The sequence below is a fragment of the Cotesia typhae genome, unplaced genomic scaffold (assembly GCF_013202065.1).
Source record: "Cotesia typhae breed Kobodo isofemale line unplaced genomic scaffold, CoteBio_Ctyphae contig_4, whole genome shotgun sequence".
In the NCBI taxonomy this organism is placed as follows: Eukaryota; Metazoa; Arthropoda; class Insecta; order Hymenoptera; family Braconidae; genus Cotesia; species Cotesia typhae.
This window is the reverse complement of record NW_027423748.1, coordinates 4,599,565-4,623,996: the sequence shown is the minus strand read 5'-3', so window position 1 is coordinate 4,623,996 and position 24,432 is coordinate 4,599,565. Positions and strand designations below refer to the sequence as shown.

At 27.9% G+C, this 24,432-nt stretch overlaps 2 protein-coding genes across 2 annotated transcripts; one reads left to right on the top strand and one right to left on the bottom strand.

Moving 5' to 3' along the window:
* Positions 1–1,377: 1,377 nt before the first annotated feature.
* Homer (homer protein) lies at positions 1,378–5,485 on the bottom strand. The gene is made up of 7 exons (XM_074242200.1): positions 4,988–5,485; positions 4,787–4,889; positions 4,104–4,260; positions 3,868–3,999; positions 2,843–3,346; positions 2,490–2,765; positions 1,378–2,415 (listed from the first exon to the last, which is right to left on the bottom strand). The coding sequence occupies exons 2-7, from the start codon at positions 4,810–4,812 to the stop codon at positions 2,230–2,232; spliced, it is 1,281 nt and encodes a 426-aa protein (XP_074098301.1). The 5' UTR covers positions 4,813–4,889; positions 4,988–5,485; the 3' UTR covers positions 1,378–2,229.
* A 2,966-nt stretch (positions 5,486–8,451) lies between these two features.
* Positions 8,452–24,363, top strand: LOC141527293 (KICSTOR complex protein SZT2). The gene is given in 13 exon segments (XM_074242703.1): positions 8,452–8,556; positions 8,645–8,962; positions 9,261–9,338; positions 9,419–9,824; positions 9,911–11,510; positions 11,622–11,815; positions 12,510–12,673; positions 14,882–15,377; positions 15,476–16,060; positions 16,138–19,211; positions 19,214–19,727; positions 19,730–22,176; positions 23,858–24,363. Coding segments are annotated over 13 exon segments (10,032 nt in total). The 5' UTR covers positions 8,452–8,535; the 3' UTR covers positions 23,993–24,363.
* Positions 24,364–24,432: the final 69 nt, after the last annotated feature.

The following is a 24,432-nucleotide window of genomic DNA, read 5'->3' as shown; positions in this document are numbered from 1 at the left end:
TATAAAAAGAACCAAATCATTACAATTAATCTATCGAGTTTGTTCTTTATCTCTGCTATTTTTTGAGATCATACATTTAATATATTGTTGATCGCAATAAAATATTAACAGTAACAGTAAACTAATATAGCAATACAGAAATCATTATTCAAGCCTATGTGCAAAATTTACTCAAGATAAATATCTCAATTAACATTCTTAGAAAAGTTTAATATCCTACTCTATTTATTTATAGTTTATAATTTTTTATAAAAAGTTTAAACTTTAATAATTAATAATAAATCAACACATTAGGGCACTGTTATAAGTATTTAAACTTATTTTGTATCATACATTTATAGAAAAGTGATCTATCAAATAAGACTGTTGATATAGCTACTTTTAATTAAATTGATAAAATTCAATACCAAAAAAAAAAAATAATAATATTTAAATAGTCTTTGATCATTAACTGTCGTTAAACACGTTAATTCAAGTTTTAAAAAATAATTAATTTTAATTATAACTAACTCTGCCAGTTTGTATGTGAAATTTTGTTAACTTTTAAAGTTAACGTAAATTAAAAGTTTAATTTAATAAGAAGCTTAGAAATTTTACACTTTCATTTATTTAAAAAGTAATAATTAGTTATCCTAGTAATTAGTCTTTGAAATTAATCATAATTCAAATATTATAAATCCTTAACATATTAACAAAATCATTTACTTGAAATATTCTATATGAACTTGAAATATTTTATATGAACAATAGAAATTGCGATTAATTCATTAATTGAGATATATACCTTAATTGTAACGCACTGATTGAGGTAATAATTTTTAAATATTTCAGATTGAAAAATTAGTTTAACTAATTTGTCTATTGTATTTCCACGTAAATAAAAAATATCTTCGACAAAAAATTAGCTCGTCGTTTTTAACAGATTCAAAGAATGATTGTTATTGCGAGTATTTGAATGTGTGCAAATTGGCCAAAGTTGTGCGATCATATTAGTTTATTGACCGATTTAAACTCAACCTCAACAAAGATAATTTACATTTATTTTGTTAGCCACCCAATAAATAATTTGTTTACATAAATTTATGTGAAATCTTCTACATAGATAAATGCACATTTTTTGTTAAAAATAATGCTACTTAATACCGTTATTAGTATAAAATTCAACAAAATACAAATGAATCATCGTTAAAGTAAAATATTATCGATGTTTTGATAATTTAAACAACATTTTTAATTTTCAATCAATATATTTATTTCAATAATAATGATCGGCCATTTTTTTTTTTTTTTTTTTTTTTTTTTTTTTTTTCAGATGAACTAAATTAATTTTTATATATTCAAGTATAATATCATGTATAATATATATCATGTATAATATATCAATGATTCATCAGAATAAATAAAAGAACAATTCTAAATGTCTAGGTCATCATTATATTGAAATAAATAATTTCATCAAATTGAAAATTTATTTATTTTTTATTTTTTTTTTTTTAATGCTATTTACCTAATTTTTACTAATTGCAATTGTGCATTCAATTGAGGTGCGTATGATGTACATCACCATCAATTTATTATTTTTTTGTTAATCATTAAAGGGACGGGCTCCAAAAAAACGGACACATTTTTAACGAGTACATATCAATTATTTTATTGATATGTATAATAACTCCTCCACACTTAGTTTTTTTTAAGCTCTTTCATTTTCAGTTTTGGAAGCGAATGAGTTTAAATAATATAAGCTAATAGTCTAAAAAAAATTCAGTCTTATTAAAAAATAATATCTATATTGTCGATTAAACACGATCAATTATACTTTTACACTAAATACATTTATACAATTATGGCATTTGTGCTTGGCAACGATAATAATGAGTTCTTGTAAAAGAATCTATACTTTTATCAATAAAAAGTAAAAATAAAAATAAAATACAGTTACTCAGTTGACTTTTTTTTTTTCTAGTTAAAGATTAAAATAATCATAAAAAATCTAATGAGTATAAGATTCATTAAATAAAAAAATTTTAATGTGGCACAATTGAAATTGTTGGAGGGAGTATACTACAAGATATGTATTTTTTTTTGGAACATGGCCCTTCTTTTCATTGATTGTTTTTTTTGTTAAATAATTTTTTTTGAATTTAAAAATTAGATTACCCGAGTTAGTTTGTTAATCATCGGGTCGTTACGTCCTGCGTTACAAAAAGTAGATAATAAAAATTATTGTACTTAAGTTTGCAGTGTGTTCGTAATTTCTCGATGCACAGTAGCTAAGTCTTGAATATAACCAACCAAACGAGAGTTCAACGTTTCCAAGTTTTGTTTTTGAACTTTATTTGAACTTAACGCAAGCTCCAATTGTTCGTGAACCACGCTTAATGTATGACGAAGTTCATTGTTTTCTTTTTGCAAGCTCTGAAATGTTAAGTATTTAAAAATGTTAATGGAATATTATTCGCTTGACATATAAAATTTTTGTTATTACTTACAATAAAATCTTTATTTTTTGCAGCCATAGTAATAGCTTTTAGCTCATCATTTCGGGTTCTTAATTCATTTTCCAATGCTTCAACTCGTAATTTCAGAGCTTCACTGTTACCCTCAGATATTTTTCCATTTTCTAAATCGGTGTACCTTGCTTTAATCCGAGCATTTTCCTCTTTATACATTTGTAACTGTCGCTTCCATTCGTCAACGTTAGCTGTGGACTCTTGCAATGCACTCGTTAGCCTAGTATTATTTGTTTTGAGCATTGCTAATTCAACCTACAATTGAGTATAAGAAATTAATATATGTTATTTATAAAAATAAAACGACATTGTATTAAAGACAGATATATTACCTCCCATTTCTTGGCATTAGCAGAACTCTGAGCAAGAGCAAGTTTAAGTCTATCATTTTCATATTTTAATTGCAATTCAGACGACTGATTGACTTGATTAGAACTAAGTTGCCCTGATTTTCCTTGATGCTGTGGACTTTCAATACTCTGTTGTTGAGCCAAAGCTATTTGTTGAGACCTTGCATGAACTGCATTTTTCAACTCTTCATCAACTTTAGATTGACAAGTTCCCGGTAAAGGACTACTGCTGACTGAAGATGCACTATTTTGCGCAGAAATCATACTTGTGTTTGGGTTTGGATTGTTTGAAGCCGATGTATTTGAATTGATCATCGAGGAATTAGGAGGGTCTATTAAATCTTGTTCTGATGAAGGCATACAAGAACGTTGAGTGATTGGACTGACATTTGCACTAGTTGATGGGGTTACTGAAGAGCTATTTGATTGCAATTTGGCCCCAGCTACTTTTGTAGCTTCTTTGACTTCATGAAATTTCTCAATGAACTAAACAAAAAAAATAGGAAATAATTTACTGAATTAATGTAAGTAAATATTTTAATATAAATGATCACACATAAAAAATGTTAAAGTGAAATTAATTAAAGAAATAATAAAAAATCATAAAGACTAAATTGCATATTATTGAAAAAATAAAATTAAATTAAAAATCCAACCGTTCGTAAAATTTAAAGTTCCGAATTAAAAAGAAAAGACCTATTAGTTATTCTTATTTTTAATATTTTATGCTTTTCTCACATACTGCCGTTTAAAAATATATATTTAAATACGTATAATATCTTTTAATTTTTATTTTAAGCGTCGATAAAATTAATAACTGAAATTCAAAGAAATTTTAAAGTAACGACTATAAATTAAATAAACATTCTAAATTTGCTTCAAATGATCAGCATTATGAGTTATGATTTTATTGTTGTTATTTTACGAATCAAATTTAAGTTGTTATTACGCTTCTAAAATAAGAGCATTGACTTTTAAATATTTAATAGCATTCTTAATTTACAAACCTTTCCTAATTCAGCTTCTGATGAAAAACCTAAACCATAAACAGTATTGGCTCTCACATCCGACCATTGGCCAAATTTTTGTGAAGTTTTAGTAAATGTCATGTTTGGAGTAATTGTGCTATTTATAACCGCCTGAAATAAATTACAAAATTTTTGTCAATAAAGAAAAAATCAGATCAAAAAAGTTATCTGGAGCCATAAAAATTCAATAACTTATACAAATGGTTTATTTTTACCTTTGTCCCTTCGACAGAAATAATTCTGTATAAACTTCTGGTTGAATCATAAAAGAAGGATACAGACACAGCAGCTGTAGATGCTGAAACCCACGACCTCTTGGTTTTTGGGTCTATGTGGAATACATGCGCTTTGCATGTAAAAATTGGTTGTTCACTAAAAAAAAAAAAAAAAAAAAAAAAAAAAATTAATATACATTATAATCCGTTAAAAAAATAACGGATGATTTTTTTTTAATTATTAAATCAATTTAAATAGTATTAATTGTATAAAAATGTTTGAATAATAACTCTAATAGAAAAAAAAATTAAACTTGTTACTCGATTATTAATCAATCTCTTTACTATAAATACATAGTACAATCATTACAAACTGTATATACGTTACTTTCATTTAATCGACGTGTATATATATATATATATATATATGTATCTAATGTGTGCGTAAAAAAAAGGGTTGGACTCATAATGAACGTGTGAAAATTGTACAGCAGAGTAATTTTTCACTTGAATAAATTATTGTGTTATCAAATGAAAATAATCAATGGAAAAAAAAAATAATAAACTACTCTATCATAGTTAATAAATAGTTTTACTTTTATTTTTGTACAATTAAAACTATTTATAACTTGATTTAAATTCTACATGAAATCATGGACAATAAAAGAAAAAATTAAAGCTACCCCATCGTTTCCTTGCCGGATGTCATAGAAATTGATGTTAAATCCACAGACTCATAAAAGATTGAGGTTCAATCTAAATCACCACACTGATAAATATTGTACACTGAAAAAAAAAAAAAAAAAAAAATTCGTTAAATTTCACAATATTCATTTAATTTCAAGTATTTATCAATAAAATAATAAGTTTTATAGTAACATTACATTTTTATTCGTAAAATAATAACTTTTCGTGTTGAAAACTTGTAACGATTTTTAATATTTATTATAAAATATACACTGAATTATGAAAAAAAAAATTTTTCACAAAAATTAATGAAAAATCGGACGACAGAAGTCGCCATCCGCTGGCCTCCTAATGCTGCTCTGCTCGTGATCTTCTAGTGATCATGAAACAACGTGAACTAGGCAGTGCAGCCAGATCGTGCGATTTTTATACCCCCTCTTTAGCGTCGCGCGCGCCAGGCACACAAGTAAGTGATGCCTGTCTGTGAGTCGGAAAACCGAGCGGCGCCGAGGGAGTCCGAGAAAGGTGAACGAATCGAGGGGAATAAGCCTCCTGCCACACGAAACAGAGGAATAACTCACACAACAGTAGCTCCCTGTTCGTGTGAAATTCTCAGAATCCGATTTCAGCCGAACATACAGCGGGAAAAAGAATACTTTAATTTTTATTAAAATAAATAAATAATGCTTTTTTGTTAAAAATATGTAGGTTTAATTTTTTTCTATATAAAAATAAATTTTTTTATCAATAAAAATTAAAATACAGAATTTTTTTCATAAAAAATCATTGTTACTTTTTTACGCTGTTATTAATAATAATTTATTATTAAGTAATAATAATAATAATAATAATAATAATAATAATAACTGTTATTATTTTTATAAATAATAATAACAATGGTTATTTATAATAATTATTACTAATAATTTTGTTATTGGGAATTTCCAAACGCAGTTTTTATCTTAGTTTTCACATTTTACCGGCAAGACCTGCGGTGGCTGCGCGGCGTAAGTGTAAGCTTACGTCGGCAGAACTTTGAGATCGAGTCCTCGCCCAAACAAATTTTTTTTTAATATTTTTTTATGTTGCTACAAACAATAATAATAATAATAAGAATAACTGTTATTATTTTTATGAATAATAATAACAATGGTTATTTACAATAATTATTACTAATAATTTTGGTTACTGGGAATTCCCAAACGCAGTTTTTATTTTAGTTTTCACTTTTCATCGGCAAGACCTGCGATGGCTGCACGGCGTAAGTGTAAGTTTTCGTCAACAGAACTTTTGAGATCGAGTCCTCGCCCAACCAAATTTTTTTTTTTAATATTTTTTTATGTTCGTAGAAACAATAATAATAATAATAATAATAATAATAATAATAATAATAATGATAATAACAATGGTTATTTATAATAATTATTGCTAATAATTTTGTTACTGGGAATTCCCAAACGCAGTTTTATCTTAGTTCTTACTTTTCATTGACAAGATGCGATGGCTGCGCGGCATAAGTGTTAGCTTACGTCGGCAGAACTTTTTGATATCGAGTCCTCGCCCAAACAAATTTTTTTTTTTAATATTTTTTTTATGTTGCTACAAACCATTGTTATTATTATTCATAAAAATAATAACAGTTATTATTATTATTATTATTATTGTTTGTAGCAACATAAAAAAAAATATTAAAAAAAAAAAATTTGGTTGGGCGAGGACTCGATCTCAAAAGTTCTGCCGACGTAAGCTAACACTTATGCCGCGCAGCCATCGCACGTCTTGTCAATGAAAAGTAAGAACTAAGATAAAAACTGCGTTTGGGAATTCCCAGTAACCAAAATTATTAGCAATAATTATTATAAATAACCATTGTTATTATCATTATTATTATTATTATTATTATTATTATTATTATTATTATTGTTTCTACGAACATAAAAAAATATTAAAAAAAAAAATTTGGTTGGGCGAGGACTCGATCTCAAAGTTCTGTTGACGTAAGCTTACACTTACGCCGTGCAGCCATCGCAGGTCTTGCCGATGAAAAGTGAAAACTAAAATAAAAACTGCGTTTGGGAATTCCCAGTAACCAAAATTATTAGTAATAATTATTGTAAATAACCATTGTTATTATTATTCATAAAAATAATAACAGTTATTCTTATTATTATTATTATTGTTTGTAGCAACATAAAAAAATATTAAAAAAAAAATTTGTTTGGGCGAGGACTCGATCTCAAAGTTCTGCCGACGTAAGCTTACACTTACGCCGCGCAGCCACCGCAGGTCTTGCCGGTAAAATGTGAAAACTAAGATAAAACTGCGTTTGGGAATTCCCAATAACCAAAATTATTAGTAATAATTATTATAAATAACCATTGTTATTATTATTTATAAAAATAATAACAGTTATTATTATTATTATTATTATTATTATTATTATTATTACTTAATAATAAATTATTATTAATAACAGCGTAAAAAGTAACAATGATTTTTTATGAAAAAAATTCTGTATTTTAATTTTTATTGATAAAAAAATTTATTTTTTATATAGAAAAAAATTAAACCTACATATTTTTAACAAAAAGCATTATTTATTTATTTTAATAAAAATTAAAGTATTCTTTTTCCCGCTGTATGTTCGGCTGAAATCGGATTCTGAGAATTTCACACGAACAGGGAGCTACTGTTGTGTGAGTTATTCCTCTGTTTCGTGTGGCAGGAGGCTTATTCCCCTCGATTCGTTCACCTTTCTCGGACTCCCTCGGCGCCGCTCGGTTTTCCGACTCACAGACAGGCATCACTTACTTGTGTGCCTGGCGCGCGCGACGCTAAAGAGGGGGTAAAAAAATCGCACGATCTGGCTGCACTGGAACTAGGCGACGTTTTATCCACCAGTACTTTTGCATTTAATCGATTTTTCCCGACAAGTGCTGCCCTTCCGTTGCTAAATACATAACACATACACAGTTATGAACTCACATCTGTAATTGTGTACCAAAACATCCACGAATTGAAGACACTATATAAACAAATAAATTCACATATGTGCGTACACCTATACATTGTAAATCATCGCCATTGTTACCTACCTTCTCACGTAAAAACTTATGCATATATACATGAAAATACTTACGCTTATATAAAGTTAGTTACCCATGTGGATGCAAAGATGTTTAAATAATAATATAAATAAATCTATAATTCAAAATAAAATACTTTTTTAATTTTTTATATTAACATCTCACTTTTTTAAAATCTTATTCGAGAAAAATAGTTAAGAATATTTTTTTGTAATTTTAATACACTCTCAAGAAAGAAAAAAAAAATATAAACATAAACATTGAAGAGTTATCCAGGTTAGATTGAAAATGTCAAAGACGGTCACAAGAGGCGCTTATGTTATTTTTTATTGCGAGAAATGGTGATTATAACCAACCATGTGTGTTTTTATTTTCTATTATTATTATTTATATTGAAACGTAAATACAATTTGTACATGTGGATAAAAATATGTTATTAATAATAATAACCTTTAACCGCACTTGTGCATAAACAAATGTCGTTTTGTTATTTATTTTACAAAATTAATGTACAGTACCTGTTTGAATTTTCTGTTTTTATCAGTGTTAAATAAAAAAAAAAAGATATAATATATTTATAACATTTTTGATAAAATATAAATGTTGTTTTAATTAATTTTTATCATTAACTATTGATTATAATATGATAATTATCTACAATGGATAGTTTTGAAAGTGAGGTATAATAAAATTTATCAAAATATTTTTATTGTAAATATTTTTAATCATAATTATGTTGTGATTATTAGAATAAAAATTTTTTTTGAGGAAAAAATTGTCCTCGAAGCTGATAAAGTATTTTTGTTAATGAAAAATGGTTTTCCTATATCACGAAACGTTCGGGCCCAATGGATTTTAGATCATTTGGATAAAATAATAAATATAAAATTACCAGATTGTGATAATGATGATATACAAGAATTAGAAGTAATATCTATTGTTCCTTCGAATTGTCCCACATCGTGGGATGATGATAACAGTCATTTGTACCAATATCGAGTTATTTCATCAACTTCTGTCATATTTCTTGCTCATAAATACCGAATGGTTGTTTGTTTAGATCTTAGTCCATCACTTGGTACTATTGTAAGTGATTTACATATAAATATTTTTATTAAAAAAATAACTAACTTATTTTATGACACTGAAGTTGAAAGACATTTGATAATTTTTAGAATTTTTTTAACAAACAAATTATAACAAGAAAATGTTATTTAAAAATATCATCTTAAGAACTTCTGAAAAATTATAAATGACATTTTTATAAATATTTTCTATGCCTAGTTGATTTTTGAAGAAAAATCAAAAAATTTTCAAATGTCTGCTAACTTCAGCCTCATCTTATTTTACTATTAAAGAAAATATAATTGCTTATTGTCAATAGGATATTCAACGTGGTGCAATAGTATTAGACGAAGTTTGTACAGCAACAAAAGAATTTTTAGAAAACATTTCGAAACCTGTAAGTTGTATAATTCTTATACTTTTATCTGAAAATAATTATTCTTTAAAAAAATGTTGTTTAATAAATGCGCAAAACAGTTTCCTATTCCAGGAAGTAAAATAATTCTTCAACCAGAAGTTTATGTAACTGTAATAGCTCATACTCCATTTTTAACAAATTCGGCTCAAAAAATAATAATCCAAGGATGGCTTGTAAATACAACAAATATTGCGGATCTCATGAAAGTTATAGAAAAACAATTGATTTCATTAGAAGAACGAATTGCTCATGTTACTGGTATGATTTATCAACAACAAGAAATTTTCCGTCCTGACAATAATGGAATGGTCAACGCACTTTTTGAAGAGCGGACTTCTGGAGTTTGTTCTAATATTAGTAACTCTATAGGAAATTTATCAATACTTTCTCCTGAAACAACTTTTATAAATATGTTACGTTATGGATTACTTGCCGTAGCTCTATTGCCAGAGAATAGTTGTGCACGTGAGATAATTATTAGTTATTACATAACTTATATTTCAATCTTTAAAAAAATATAAATGAAAACACATTTAACTTTTTTTTTTTAGATCTAATTATTATAACTGATGGTATACTTGCAACTACTGATATCCACGTATTAGATTCAATAGTACAGCAATTTCGAGTGTCAACAGTTGCTTGTAGTTTTATACACTTGGGTAGTGCATATCATCCACACTGTGCTAATGGATTAGTTGCATACCCAGATCTCTTATGTTTCATCGCAACAGCGACTTTGGGTTGCCATATGACATTTATGCCAGAACCATCAATTTCTGATTCACAAATTAATGTTTATCATGAAAACTTTTTATGTTGGAAATTGTATCGATCTGAATCAACTAGCAATATTTATCGGTCTAATTATTGGTTTACGAAAAATGGGCTATTTTATGGAAATCAACAAATACAATTGTTGCGAAAAAAATTAATTGAGGATAAAGTTACATGCACATTGAGTAGCCTTTTGTGCTGTCGATTACGAGACGGATATCTAATAAAAAAATTTTTAATGAGAGATGGTTGTCTTGAAGTTTATTTTATACTTCCGTGGAAAATAAATGTTTTTCTGGAATACTGTGTATGTTGTCCATGGCCACCTCAATCATTAGTTACATACAATAAAATACAGTACACAATAACAGTAGAAGCGACGTATGAATTTCTTCATGATATCACGTGTACATCGAAGAAACCATTAAAATCACCGTATCGTCAGAGTGTTGTGTCAAGATTTTGGGCAACTTTATCAGCATTAACAGAGAGTAATAATATGCTTGAACATTTTAGTTGGTTTCTTGAACCAGGTTGGACTTGGTATAATGTACCTGATACAATAAAAAGTGGTATGCCGGTATTCAATTTATCAGCTTATCCTCAAGCTACAACAATTCAACTTAGTGACTCGGCTTATCATCAATTTGGAAAAATCTGGCAACCTGTTGCATCTTTAGATTCAAATCAATGGGCCCGTTGGATGCATTCACAACGTGTTACACTTATTTTAGCTCACGATCGACCTTTGCCTAAATATCTTCATCAAGCGAACCAAAGTGGACGCTTTCAATGTGTTCAATACAGGCAAGCTGCTGTAGTACTTTATGCAATGCTAAAAAACTGGGCAACCTTTGTACTAGTAGAAAATCATACGTATGTTAAATTTATACAAAAAGAAATTGAAAAGCCACCTGTTTCGTTTTCTGTAATCAGAATTAATTGTAAAGCTCTATGTGTTGTATTGAATGTTGCTTTTGCTGGTGGTACAGAGGGTGCAATACGTCACAATGTTGTAACAGATTTAGTTGATAAATTGTCCAAGTTAACATTACCGAATCGTCCAATGGAGCAACGAGAAACTTCTCCGTGTTGTACAATTATACATAAAGCTTTAGAAAAAATTTTAATTAGATATGAACGTTTACCAATAGATTTAAGTACTATTGCTGTGAATTTTGATGGAGCACAATCAATGTCTCTTAAAGCTACCCAAATTCCAGGTGGAATTCTAACTACGACATTATCTAGATATTTGCATCATAATCGATGGCTGTGGAATGTTAAAAAACCAATTATACAAACTATCCCTGGAATAAATATGCCAAGATTAAATATTACTGCGATAGCTAGGATACTTTCGACAATAACTAAGTAAGTTATTTAGCTTATTTATTTTATCATGCTCAATTAATTTTTATTTTATATCAAGTTTTTTTTCTCAAAAAAATTTGAAAAATTTTTATTCTTTGTTCATTATTTTAGGATGAGATTAACTGAGGGATTTAATTTTTCATATTCTACCGCTGGAATCATCAATATGGTTTTAGAAGTACAAATGCAAGGTTTAAAAGATGATTTCTATCCTTGTATAATCCAATACATTATTTTTCCTCCTCACACAATCACTAATCCAACATTAGAACGAAATAGTGAATCAGAAGAAGACACAGATCCAGGTATTTACATTAAATTTACTAAAGTTTTTTTTTTTAACTATGTCACAATAAAAATCTATATTTCTAATTATTTATTACATGCAATTATTTTTAAAAATAGTTGTTTGTAAACTTTTTTTTTCTGAACATGTCAATTTATCCATATACATACTACGAGATATTAGAAAGAAAATAAATAATGATTGTCTAACATGTAACAGGTGAATAGTCAATAGGTATTAAATAAGTATCTAAGGCCTGTCTGGTTTGATAATTGATAAATTGTCGATTTATCAATTTTACAACATAATTTATTTTATATTTGAAATAGTATAGTTTATAAAAATTAAAAAAAAATTAACTAAATTTTATTTTATTTAAAAAAATTTTTATTCTTATTGTCTATAACTTAATAAGTAAAATTTCTTTGACTAAAAAGTAAAAATTAAAAAAATTTCATTTGCTTATAGAATAAAAAAAAAAATTATTGTATGAGTACATTAAGTAGAATTTTTAAATAATGATGACAAGAGAATTATAAATCGTCAAGGCTTTACATTTTCTTATAAAATTTATCATTTAAGATAAAAAAATAAAACTTATAATCTAGCTAAAAAAGTAAATCTGATTAAATTAGTCAAAGAGTTAAAAAACAAATATGATAAAAAATGTGTATAATATTTTTATCGTTAATAATCAATGTATTATTTAATAGGAACAGGAGATGGAGAAGGATTTACGGAAGAAAATGAAAGTACAGGAGATTATCAAATTGTTACTGAAATATGGATAGAGCCTCAATGCGGACAAGTGAAATTACCTGGTCATCCGACTGCTTCATATATGAGTTCTTTATTGTATCATGAATTATCAAATGCGGTAAGCGTTTTTATTTAACGTAAATTGTCTTTAGTACATAATGAAAGTTAACAATATAATTAAAAGATAAAGATAAATATAAGAAAAAAATACATATACACTTGTTGCTATGTCACGTTTGGTCATGTTGCTAGTCGGAAATTGATAAGACATTCTCATATTCTCAAAAACGTCTTGTATCTGATAAGATATCTAGGATCAATACTTGCACAGACATCAATAGATAACATATAAATTAGCGGTTGAATTGAAATCAGATTGAGTTGATGATTTTACAGTAGTTTTAACAACTCTCTTGGTTAGATCTTCCTGACTTTATGGTTGATATTAAATCGAACGCACGTGATAATTATCTAGCGTCAATTTAAGTATCTTAGTATACTAATATATTATTTTTTAATAATTTTTTTCTTTACAAATTAACACTTTGGTACTATGATATCTTTAAGAATTCTTGATAATATTTCGTATCAGTAACATAAAAAATTTATCCTGGGCAGCACTTTCTGAAGTGGTTTATTTTGTCATAGAGTTTTATCACACAGCAAACATTGGTCAAAGATATCATGGAAAGATTGCGTAGTCTTTTTCTTCTTCTACGTTGATTTTAATTGTCAATAAATTTTACATCAACCATAAAACCGTTTTATTTTAAATATTGAAATAAAATTAATTATTTTAAATCGTTGTAGTTCATTAATTTTCTCAGGACATAGTTTTAATGTTTTATTTTTATCTAATCGACATTTAATGATCCATTACTTTATTAATGACACTTTACAAAGCTATTGATAATGATATAAAAAAAAGTTTGTATTTTATTTTTACGGATAAAAAAATTTTTATAATTTTCAAAATTTAATTTAATAATAAATTTTATTATAACATTTATTTCCTTTAAAATTTTGCTAGCAAATTTTTTTAATCTATTTTCATATAAAACAACTAATATATAATAAAATAATTTTATTATGTTGTAAACTTTATAAAAATTTTTTTATATCTTCAAATAAAACTTCTATTTCTATTGTCTTATCATTCCCTCTATTTGACATTTTTGTTATACCTAAGGTGGAGGTGATGACGATGAGTCAGATTGTTTGAGACAAGTCTTACTAAGTAGAACAAATTCGTAAACTAAAAAAGATCTCGGGTTTTTCAAAGATTTTTTAAATAATATTTCAAAGAAACATTATATAAATTTAATAATAATAATTATTAGACTTTAATTAAAAAAAACGGAGAATTTTTAATCGTATTAGGGGTGTATTGGTGGTTTCTATCAATTGATATCGTTATCGTTATCAGGGCGGGGCTCAGATATCGATGAAGAACTTAGGACGGGGTTTCGTATCAGTTGTCTCTGGGTATATATGAGGCCCACAGTATACTCTGGGCCTGTTAGTACCTGGATTATCTTTTTTTTAACGAGTAATCACGTATTCTCTATTCTCTACCGCTATACAATATTTTAGTTTTAAAGAAGTAGACATGCAAAAAACATCTCTTAAATAAATCATAATAATTATTATTATAAAATTGATAGTGTTTTCAATAATAGTAATTGTTAGTTTAGTGCTGTGTACTACCATAAAGTGTAAAAAACTATATTTTATTTAGTGTTTATTTATTGATTTCAATTAATGACCAAAAATTTTTTTACTACCATTATTTAATAATGAACTTATTGAATTGGTTGATTGACGTGAATAAAAATCGTTTCTGCAGTTTGAGAGTACAACTACCGTATGGTCTCGAGTTGGAAGTGAGGATCTAGGCAGTGAGGAATTTTGGGATCTTGCCAGATCTATTTCTTCCAACTCAAAATCGTTCGGAACCTGTCATCGATTATTTTTTCTTCATGGTTCTTCTCTCTTCCAAGTTTTTAAAATTTTTTCGTTGATAAATAATTAAAAAAATTATATCTTTGATCGAGGCGTCATGGTTCAAGTGGAGAAGTGGTCTCTACGCTTGGTTTAAAAGCGAGATTCAACTCCTCCAACTTATTCCGGTCGCCTCAAAAACACCATTCTTTATTATTAAATTTTTTATTATTTTTATTTTATAAAATGTGCTTTAATTTAATTCCGATTATATGACCAAACGTAACATAATTATTGTAAAATGATTACTTTTATTGTTAATAAAATAAAAAAAAAAAGTTAAAAAAAAAAAAAAAAAAAAAAAAAAATTCCCTTTCTATTTTAGATTGCTCAAGTTGATGAAGAGTGTTTTAATGCATTACTAACATTAGAACATTTGATTATGCTAACACAAGTAGAACCTCGTGATACCAAAAATTTAATAGCCAATGGATATCAACATCAATTATCGCAGTATGCCCTGGCTAATTCACATAAAATTACACGACAAATATCAGTATCAAATTGTACACATTCTAAAATTCTATCCGACGATCAGCCTGATGAAAAAATTCATTCAAAAATTTTTAATTTTGATATGATTAATGTTTTATCAAAATGCCAACAAGCTGAATTATTATTTTCAATGTTTGCTGATGAAAATCCTGATAGAACTAATGAAGATACCAACAATATTTTAATTGAGTGCTTAATGGATCAAATGAAAAAACTTGATAACAAAGAACTTATATTAAGTACCTTGGAATCACAAAAATTCACAGAAATGCTTATTAGTAGGTCACGTGAAGACGGTCGACCACTTCCATTTTCTGTTAGTTCAGGTATTAATATTTTTTATATAAAATTACAAGTAAATGATAAAAATAGTTCCATACTGTGTATCAAATTATTATATTAATATTAATAATACATTTTTCAGATGATAAGCAGTTTAAAAATATTCGATGGCGTTGTTTCATTAAAGGTGTAAATGTAGCACATATAATCATATCAATTTTACCGGCAACGGAAAAAGATGTAAGAAATCTCGGATCTCCTACCGCGACATCACGAAATCATTCGCGTGACAAATCGGTAGAAAAGTTAGATGTATTATCACAACCAGCTTCATCAATGAGTAATGATCAAATAACGTCTTCTTTAATTGGCAGTCCTAAAAAATTAGAAATTTATTCGAATTTACACATGATTGACTTTGAATCAAATTTATCTAGTCGTACAACCACCGCTGAAAGTACACCAAAAATCGAAAGACGAAGACGCATATCGTCAACCGGAGTAAAAGCCGGGTTAATATTTCCTATATATGTTTATGATTGTTCTTTAGCTTTGTTGATTGAAGTACTAATAGGGAAATTAAAAACACCCAAGTCAAAAGATATTTATCAAAATAATACATTTACTATCGGTCAACAATTACACGAGGATTTCATAAATCTCAAACCACCAAATGATTCAGCTTCTCCAGAGCCAAAGAGTGAGGATTCAGAAAATTTATCAAATGGTAATGTTTTCGTTATTAAAATTCTATTGAACATAATTTTATAAAATTAATATTATTTTATAATTTATTTTTTATAGATCAGCGTAGTTTATTAGAACATTGTAAACTATTAACTTTAGCCCACTGTCACTGTTATGTGGTAGCAGTATATAAATCTCTAGCTCTTCAACTTAAACTTTCTTATGAAGATATGGAAGCTGCAGTTGAGCAGTGTGAAGAGTCACTTATTGAAATAAATATAACAAATTATCTGAAGATTGTTTGTAAGCATCTCAATAATTTATCATCAAAATTTGACGATGCGAAATCTATTGAAAAATGTCATAGTACTACGTGTGCGGAATTTGGGCAATTACATAATTTAATAAGAGATAAATTTAAAAAAATAATAACGTGTGCTTTCAAGCCAGTTCCAGCTCATCCAGAATTTTATTATTTTTCACCATCACATCACTCAGAAAGAATAGACTCAATGGAATTTCATCGTTCTGACAGTGATGATGATTTAAATTTTATATTTCACTCAGAAACTGTAGACTGTCAAATAGATAATAATATTGGTAAAAATAATATATCATTAAATGCTACTTGGCCAAGTACTAAAAATAAAAAATTACAAGTTTATGATTCGACTGAGTCACTTATCAGTGATTTACATGAAGATGAAAATAATATTAAAGAACAGCCATTATTTTTACAATTAAGTTGTACTATACACCCTTCTATACACTCTGGGTCAAACTTTTTAAGTATTCCTGTTAAATCATTACCAACCTGCTTCTTTTCTGACTTAGAACAATTATTGAGTGATTTTGGTGATATTGACTTTGAAAATATTAAAATAACATTAGATATTATTTGTTTATATTTACCTAAAGATATTTTGGAAGTTAGTCTTGAAAATGATATTAAAGATAAATCAACATCTTACTGCAGTTCATCTTCAACTGGTAGTATTAGTACCGACAGTGAAAGTTATCCAGAAAATGATAACATACTAGATAATGAGCCTGTTAAAGAAAGAATATCTCATCTTCCACCTTGTCAACATCACGCAATTTCAACTCTTACCAATGAAATTGAGTGGTTATTAAAAGATGAAATAGTTACAGCACTTCTTGATGTAAATCCACCAACAGAAGAAACATTAAATTTTGTTGTTCGGCATGTCGCTGACTCAAATGGACGACCCAGTTGTCATTTTGATAAAGTGGCGTTGCATTTTGTATTTTCATCAGCAAATAATGCACCAAAATTTTATGAAGAACTTATTAAAATGAAAATTACTCGGTATACAATTAAACAATTGAAGGAATATTTATATTTTGTTAAAGACGATAATTTAATTAGTAATAACATTGAAATAAACGATAACTCTGATACAAATAATAAAGATGATGAAGAAAATTCATCGACAATTAAACCAGATATAGATTCTTCAGATTGCCTGCAAGATAATAATTATTATACAAGCAGACAAGATTCTGGTGAATTACTTGGTTGTCAATCAGAAGTATCTAGCATCGGAGAAGGACGCCCCGGAACAGATGATGGATACGATGGTGACAGTAGTGATTCTGAGGATGATTGTTATTGGCTTGTTGATTTAGACAAACGCCGAGAATCACTGCCAAATTTTTGGTTAATTTTACAAGTACGTCGTAATCATGTTGATGTTTATTTTCATTGTCGTTTTTTAGAAATGGCATCATTAGAAATCGATCGTTATAGACAAGTACAAAAACAGGTAGTTTCACAAATAGCAACCATATGTCGTCAAGTTAATCAATATTTATTATTGGAAAACCTCCATGACACACGTAATTGTGATATTTTATTAGAATCAGATTCACATGACGATCATTCGTTACGAGGGGATTTATTTAACGATTCAGGATCAGTAGTAAAACATGATTCACTTGTAAATACACCTGGTATGTTCAGATGTTCAGTAATGTGGGAAGAAACTTTTTGTTTACATCCACGATTAAAAACTGGACCAGGACGATCAGGATTATCACGTGGTATTAAGGCCCTTCAAGTTGTATTGAATCGTCTTTCTGTAAATAATCGCACAAATATGTTTGTTTATCGTGAAAATAATTCACAAAAAAATGTTTTTTATTTAAGACTTCACGAGCAAACGAGTGACGGTAAATCTCTTCAAAATAAATTATCTGAAAGTGATGAAAGATTAATGGTGTCAAGAAGTAATAGTATAGCTTCTTTATCTCAGTCACGAATGAGTGGATCCCATCAAATGGATTCGGGTAAAAATGATGACACAAGGCCACGTGTCAGATCATTTGGAGAGAAAGATTCTGACTATATGAACAAATGTGATGACTCGATAGTGCTTATGGTCCATGGAATTTCAGATCCAGGATTAGAAATACGTCGTGATTTAATTCAAGTTTTGCACAACAGGTTAGACGATGCTGTATTAGAAGTATTGTCTGTAATGTTAGCTAGAAACCCAATGTGTAAATTAACACCAGCCGATGTACATTTTATTCAAAAACCATATCGATCACCAGAAAGCTATGTACAATTTTCTGTACAGCCTTATTACATTAAACACATTGACGCATTAGCGTATTATTTACGACAAAATATTTTACAATTTTTGTACATTCCCAAGTATACAGATCCACGTGCACATTATCATTTGCAAGATTATTCTCAGCCTGAAGGCTCAAAAAAACGTGTTCCTGAAATAGATATTTTTTTAAATAATCAAAGTCAATCAAGCGGAAATCGCGGTATTGCTTGTATTGCAATGGCTATTGATAAAGAAATAGTGTTAACAAGTGATCAAATTTTTCCAGACACTATGAGAATATCTGATTTTTCAGATGCTATTTCTATAACTGTTTACGAAGGTAAAACTCGTTCTGCATCGACTCCAGATGTACCTATTGAATTTCGTATTTGGAAACAGGGACGAGTAAATGTTGAAACATTGAAAGAAAAACTTGGAGCTGCCATCAAACATGCCATTTGGGATTTAATTAATGAATTATATATTTTTTCTGTACCACTAACTGTACCTGTTAAAATGAATCCACTAGAGTCAAAAGACGATTGGAATGAATACTATCAACTATCAAGTAATTTAAAAAGTTTAGATCAAGGTAAATTAAATTGTAATTTTATGAGTTAGGTGAAATAGGAATGCTTAATGAAATTTATCATAAAACTATACCGTGTTGGTATCAATTTGCATTAGACATAGGTGTACCATCTGTACGAAAACACGTTGTACCTATTCAACATAGACATCCTATATCTACGACAATAAAAGAATTACAAAATTTAATCCGTGTCAATGCTCCTGACACATCTACACGAGCGTTTGTATTGGATCAAAGTCAGCCGTTTTTAATAAATGATACAGTATCGCCGGATACTTTTTTATCATTCAAAAAATTACATGTACAAAATGATGATGAATCTAAAGATCATTCTGACAATTATTCATTTTGTATTGATGATGACGATGATGATGATGATGATGATGATGATGATGAAATAATTTATGTACCATATGAATTTAATGTTGATGATAATAAATCACATTCAAAAGCTGTTATTGTCGCTAGAAATTTTAATCAATGGAAAGCTTCAATCAATAACATTCCTGAACCTGATCTGTTGATGCCAAAGGATCAAAATTGCTTCAAAAATTCAATCCACTAATACAAGAAACAAATTTTATTCCTCGACAACGTTTACTATTAGCAAAAGTACAAGGTAATGAATTTATTTTATACATGTACAATTGGTCGAAAGAACGATCAGAAAAATTAATTAAGCAAGCAACTAATTTGGGTGCATGGTTATCATCACGATCAATTTTACTTTCAAATGTCGTAATGCAGAAATTGGGAATTTTTCATCATCAACCAATGGAATCTTTTCATTTGCGTGATGAATGTCAAATATCAGATATTGAAGCAATGACTAAATTTTCAGCGATCTACAATGCAGAAAATACCGACTGGTCAAAATCAAGTCATAGATTGTCAACGGGAAGAAATGTTCATTATCCTTTAGTGAGTCAAGTAATGCGTGATGCGCGACCAAATGTCCATTATCCTCCAAATACTGTAGACCCTGTTGTGATAGCAGTTCACGATCTTCAAGATTTACATCAACGTGAGCGTAAAAATAAAGAAGATCTTACACGATTACACACAATGTGGCAAAGTAGAAGCGCTGCACCAAATATACCAATGTCATCAACTAATATAAATACATTTAAGCGCTTATCACGGCTAATACATTATTGTTATACGCCTATTTTATTTTTACCTCAATGGAGATTTCAATCTGCGGCAACTAGAGATCATTCATTAACTCCACCGTCATCAATGTCGCCAATAAATTCTCAATGGCAATCGTCAGATAGTTACCAAAAAATGGGATCGAGTAATAATGAAGCAACAGCTTGGCATCAAGAACTTTGTAGATCAATGATGTTTGAGTATAATCAATATTTACAAGATCTGGGCTTTAATCTTGTAGAAATAGACTCTTCTAGTAGCCATAAAAATTCAATTGAAGAGTCTAATCAGTTGAAAAAAAAATGTTATTTAAAAAAATCTATGCTGGGTGGAATTTTACTGTTTGAACTTTGCTTAGAAGAGCCATTTTTTACTGCGAAATTACATGTAATTGAATGTAATCGCTTACAAAATAAATCCGGTGCTAGTTTAGTAAATCAATTTATATTGAGTTTTGTTGATAACTGTGAAAAAGTTAAAATTAATATGCATTTACATTCATTTACCTATGATTTTCATTTAAGATGCATTCATTCGTATATATCAGGTATTGGACAGTGGTCATTGATACAGGGTTATCATCTTACTCATTTTTTAGATGATTTTATTAAGTATTACAGCAAAGCTCCCAATTTTGCAAGAAATCTTGTGTACAGTGATGTAATAACAGTTAATAATTTAACAACACCAGCTTCGACACTCTATTCATATTTATTATCACACGAAAAGACTTATGGTATGCAAGTATTTGGAATGACAAGTGATTCACTTGATAATCAACAAAGTGAATATGTATTAGTTCGTATACAAAATACGCCTTCTGTTAATTATTGTGATGTTCAGGATATTAAGTATACTGATGATTTTACAGTAATACTAATAGTATCAAAACAAGATTTGCCAGTTCAATTAGAAAAAAGTGAAATAATACTTAAATATTATCTAATATTAATAAGTAAACGTGAATTGTATCCAAAAAAAGAAGTTGAAAACAATAAATTAGGTAAATTTCGTACGGTTTATAGTATTGTTAAAACACCAAGTGGTTCACACGTTGAAAGTTCTGTTGAATCAACCTCAACAACTCCAACTCCATCATCCAACAGAAGTTCTCGGGATGAATCAAACGTTGACTATGAATTTACGGACAATAATTTAAGTACGACTGAATTTATAAAACAAAATAATAATAATAATAATAATAATAATAATAATAATAATGTTAAAATTAACGATGATAATCTAGATAATGATAATTACAAAGAAACAAGTGATAATACTATTATTAATCAAATGTTCGCACCTACTCCACCGCCAGTACCAAGTTCTCCATTAACAAGTGTAGAAACAATAACAAGGTCGTCAATGAGTTCTCCTCATTTGCTACAAATTCGACGAGAGTCAATTAATTATTTGGGATATTATTCATCTCATGAACAGTTAATGCAACAACTTATTATTTCTCAAGCACAGGCAGTTCGTCAACATATAACAAATATGATTGATAAAGGTATGCTGCATTGTAGAACTCATTTACTGTGGAATAAATTGCTAGAAAATAAATCTACAATGTCTTATGCTGAATTTACTGAACTTCGATCACTCGCTAAAGTTGAACCACTGTCACATCTTGATTCACGATTGAGTCCACTTGTTAATCAACCTATCAGTTGGTATCAAGCGCTTGCTAAAGTGTTACAAAATAAATATCAAGAACATCATAAACAATTCAGCACTCCAGATGGAAATGTTAGCCATCATCTTATATTACATCCTAGTTATCTTCAAGTATTTATGATGTTGACTATTGATCTTCATACATCTCGAGGCGTAAGTTAAAATATATTTATCGCTACCCAAATGTCAAAAGAATAATGCTGAAGTTAGCCGTCAGCTGTTAATTTAAAAAATTTTAATAACAAATCAATTACAATAAAAAAATGCCTTAAAAATTTTCACTGGTAATTTTTATTAATTTTCACATGTGAAACTTTTTAATTAATTTTTTTTTTAATAATTGAATTATTATAAAATTTTTAAATAATTTTTAATGTCTGCCAACTTCAGTGTCATGCCAAAAGAGCGTATTAACAGCAGTAAGATAGGGTTTTATGACAAAAGGGCGTATAAAAAATTTTTTTTCACCATTCAACTTAGAACTGCTCAAAACGTAAAGATTTGTCAACAAAAATTTTTCAACAAAATTTATTAATGCCAAAAGGGCATATCTCAAAACATACGCCCTTTTGGCTTTAAAAAAAGTTTAGCTTAAAGCCAAAAGAGCGTATAAAAAAACTTTCAATTTTGCTCTGAAATATAAAATTTAACTCTAAAAAATAAATTCAGATCATTTAATATTGCTGAATTTTGCTCCTCTGACTCAGCAACCATGTTAGATATCGTGGGTTACGGTCAACCAGTCAGATCGACAACATTTCGAATTATCAAAACTCTAGAAAATTAAAAATTCTGCTACATTCAAAGTTATAAAATACATTAACTTAAATAGAATATCAGCCGAAAAACAATTTTGTAAATTATAAAATACCGAGATCTTGTAAATAAATAAGTGTTCGTCTGTTCATTTATTTTAGCGTAAAAATTTTCGTTATGTTTTTTAATTTATTGAGACTTTGTGAATTTGAAAGATTCTATTAATATAGCTTTAGTTTTTTCTTCTATTCAACATTATATTTTTCGAAATTTTAAAATTTGCAAAATTAATTATTTTAAATTATATTTTATATTAACTTTCCAAGTTCTAGTAATTTATTAATTAGGAATGTTCTCAATCTGACAAGTTGACTGCAACCCGATATCGCAACTATTTTTTTTTTCTTTGTCAATTAAAATTATAAACAGAATTCGTATTAAAATTGTAATAAGGTAAAAAACCCAGTCATTGACACTGGCCCAGTTGTTTGACACTTGCAATTTTTTTCTAATTAAAAAAATCAAAAGTTCTCAAAAAACGAATTTTCTTAAAATTTATAATTCAAAAATTATAGTTATTAATTTATTAGAGGTGATTTTTTTTTTTTTTTTAATTAAAATAAAATTGCAAGTGTCAATAACTGGGTCTTTTACCTTGATAACATTTAAAAATACCTATTTGTAATTTAATAATCAATATATATTTTCAATTCTGCAGCAAAATTAGTAACATATAAATCACAATTCAAAGCAATTGGCAAAAAAAATTATGCACCCTTTTGGCTTTAGGTCACTAAATTTTTAATGTCCTAAAATTAAAAGGGCGTATAAGTTAAAACATATGCCCTCTTGGCTTTGGTAATTTATTTTTTTATTTTTAGAATATAAAGCGGTTAGTAGGAAAAAAAAATTTATACGCCCTTTTGGCACTGCAAAGCCAAAAGGATGTATATATTGATATATAAATATATAAATTGATATACGCCCTTTTGGAATTTGAGCCGCGTTATATTAAATGATTAATAATAAAAAAATATTTTATTAAAATAAAAAAAATATTTGTTTTTAAATATTTCAGGAATTATTTGCTGTTTACCGAAAGTCTGTTGAAATAACAAGTACACCGTTTAGTGTTAGCGAGATCCATAATTTAATTGAAGGCTTCGTTAATGCTTGTTGCTTTCATTTATGGATGGGTCTTTACAATCAATAACAATAGATTATCAATATACTTGGATTTTTCATCAAGATTACTGTAGTCAACTATCGTTGATCACTCTCATTTCCACATCGTTGATTATTACAACGAATTCGGCTGTAAAAAACTATATTCTCATTACGATGTGTATGTACGTGTAAATATGAAATATATATATGTATATTTTTCTGTTACAAATTTGGTATTTTTTTTTCTTTATTATTTATATTCAATATTTAAGTTTAATGATTAATGTGTAACTGTTAAATTTTGAAAAATTTACTCGATATTATAACTTTTAATGTTAACTAATTATTCGAGTTCAACGGTAAACTTTATTTCGTTAGAATTGAAAAAAAAAAAAAAAAAATTACAATTTCTTTTTTATAACATCACATTTCAAATGATTAATATTAAAATGATATTATTATTATTAATTAAAAAGTATTACTATT

What these genes read in the sequence shown, in the direction of transcription:
- Homer (XM_074242200.1), bottom strand. Translation starts at nt 4,812, where the DNA reads ATGACATCCGGCAAGGAAACGATGGG. An exon ending in TCCGGCAAGGAAACGATGGG is followed by an intron (nt 4,261 to 4,786) that starts GTAGCTTTAATT and finishes TTTTTTTTTTAG; the next exon opens with TGAACAACCAATTTTTACAT. An exon ending in CTAATGCCAAGAAATGGGAG is followed by an intron (nt 2,766 to 2,842) that starts GTAATATATCTG and finishes ACTCAATTGTAG; the next exon opens with GTTGAATTAGCAATGCTCAA.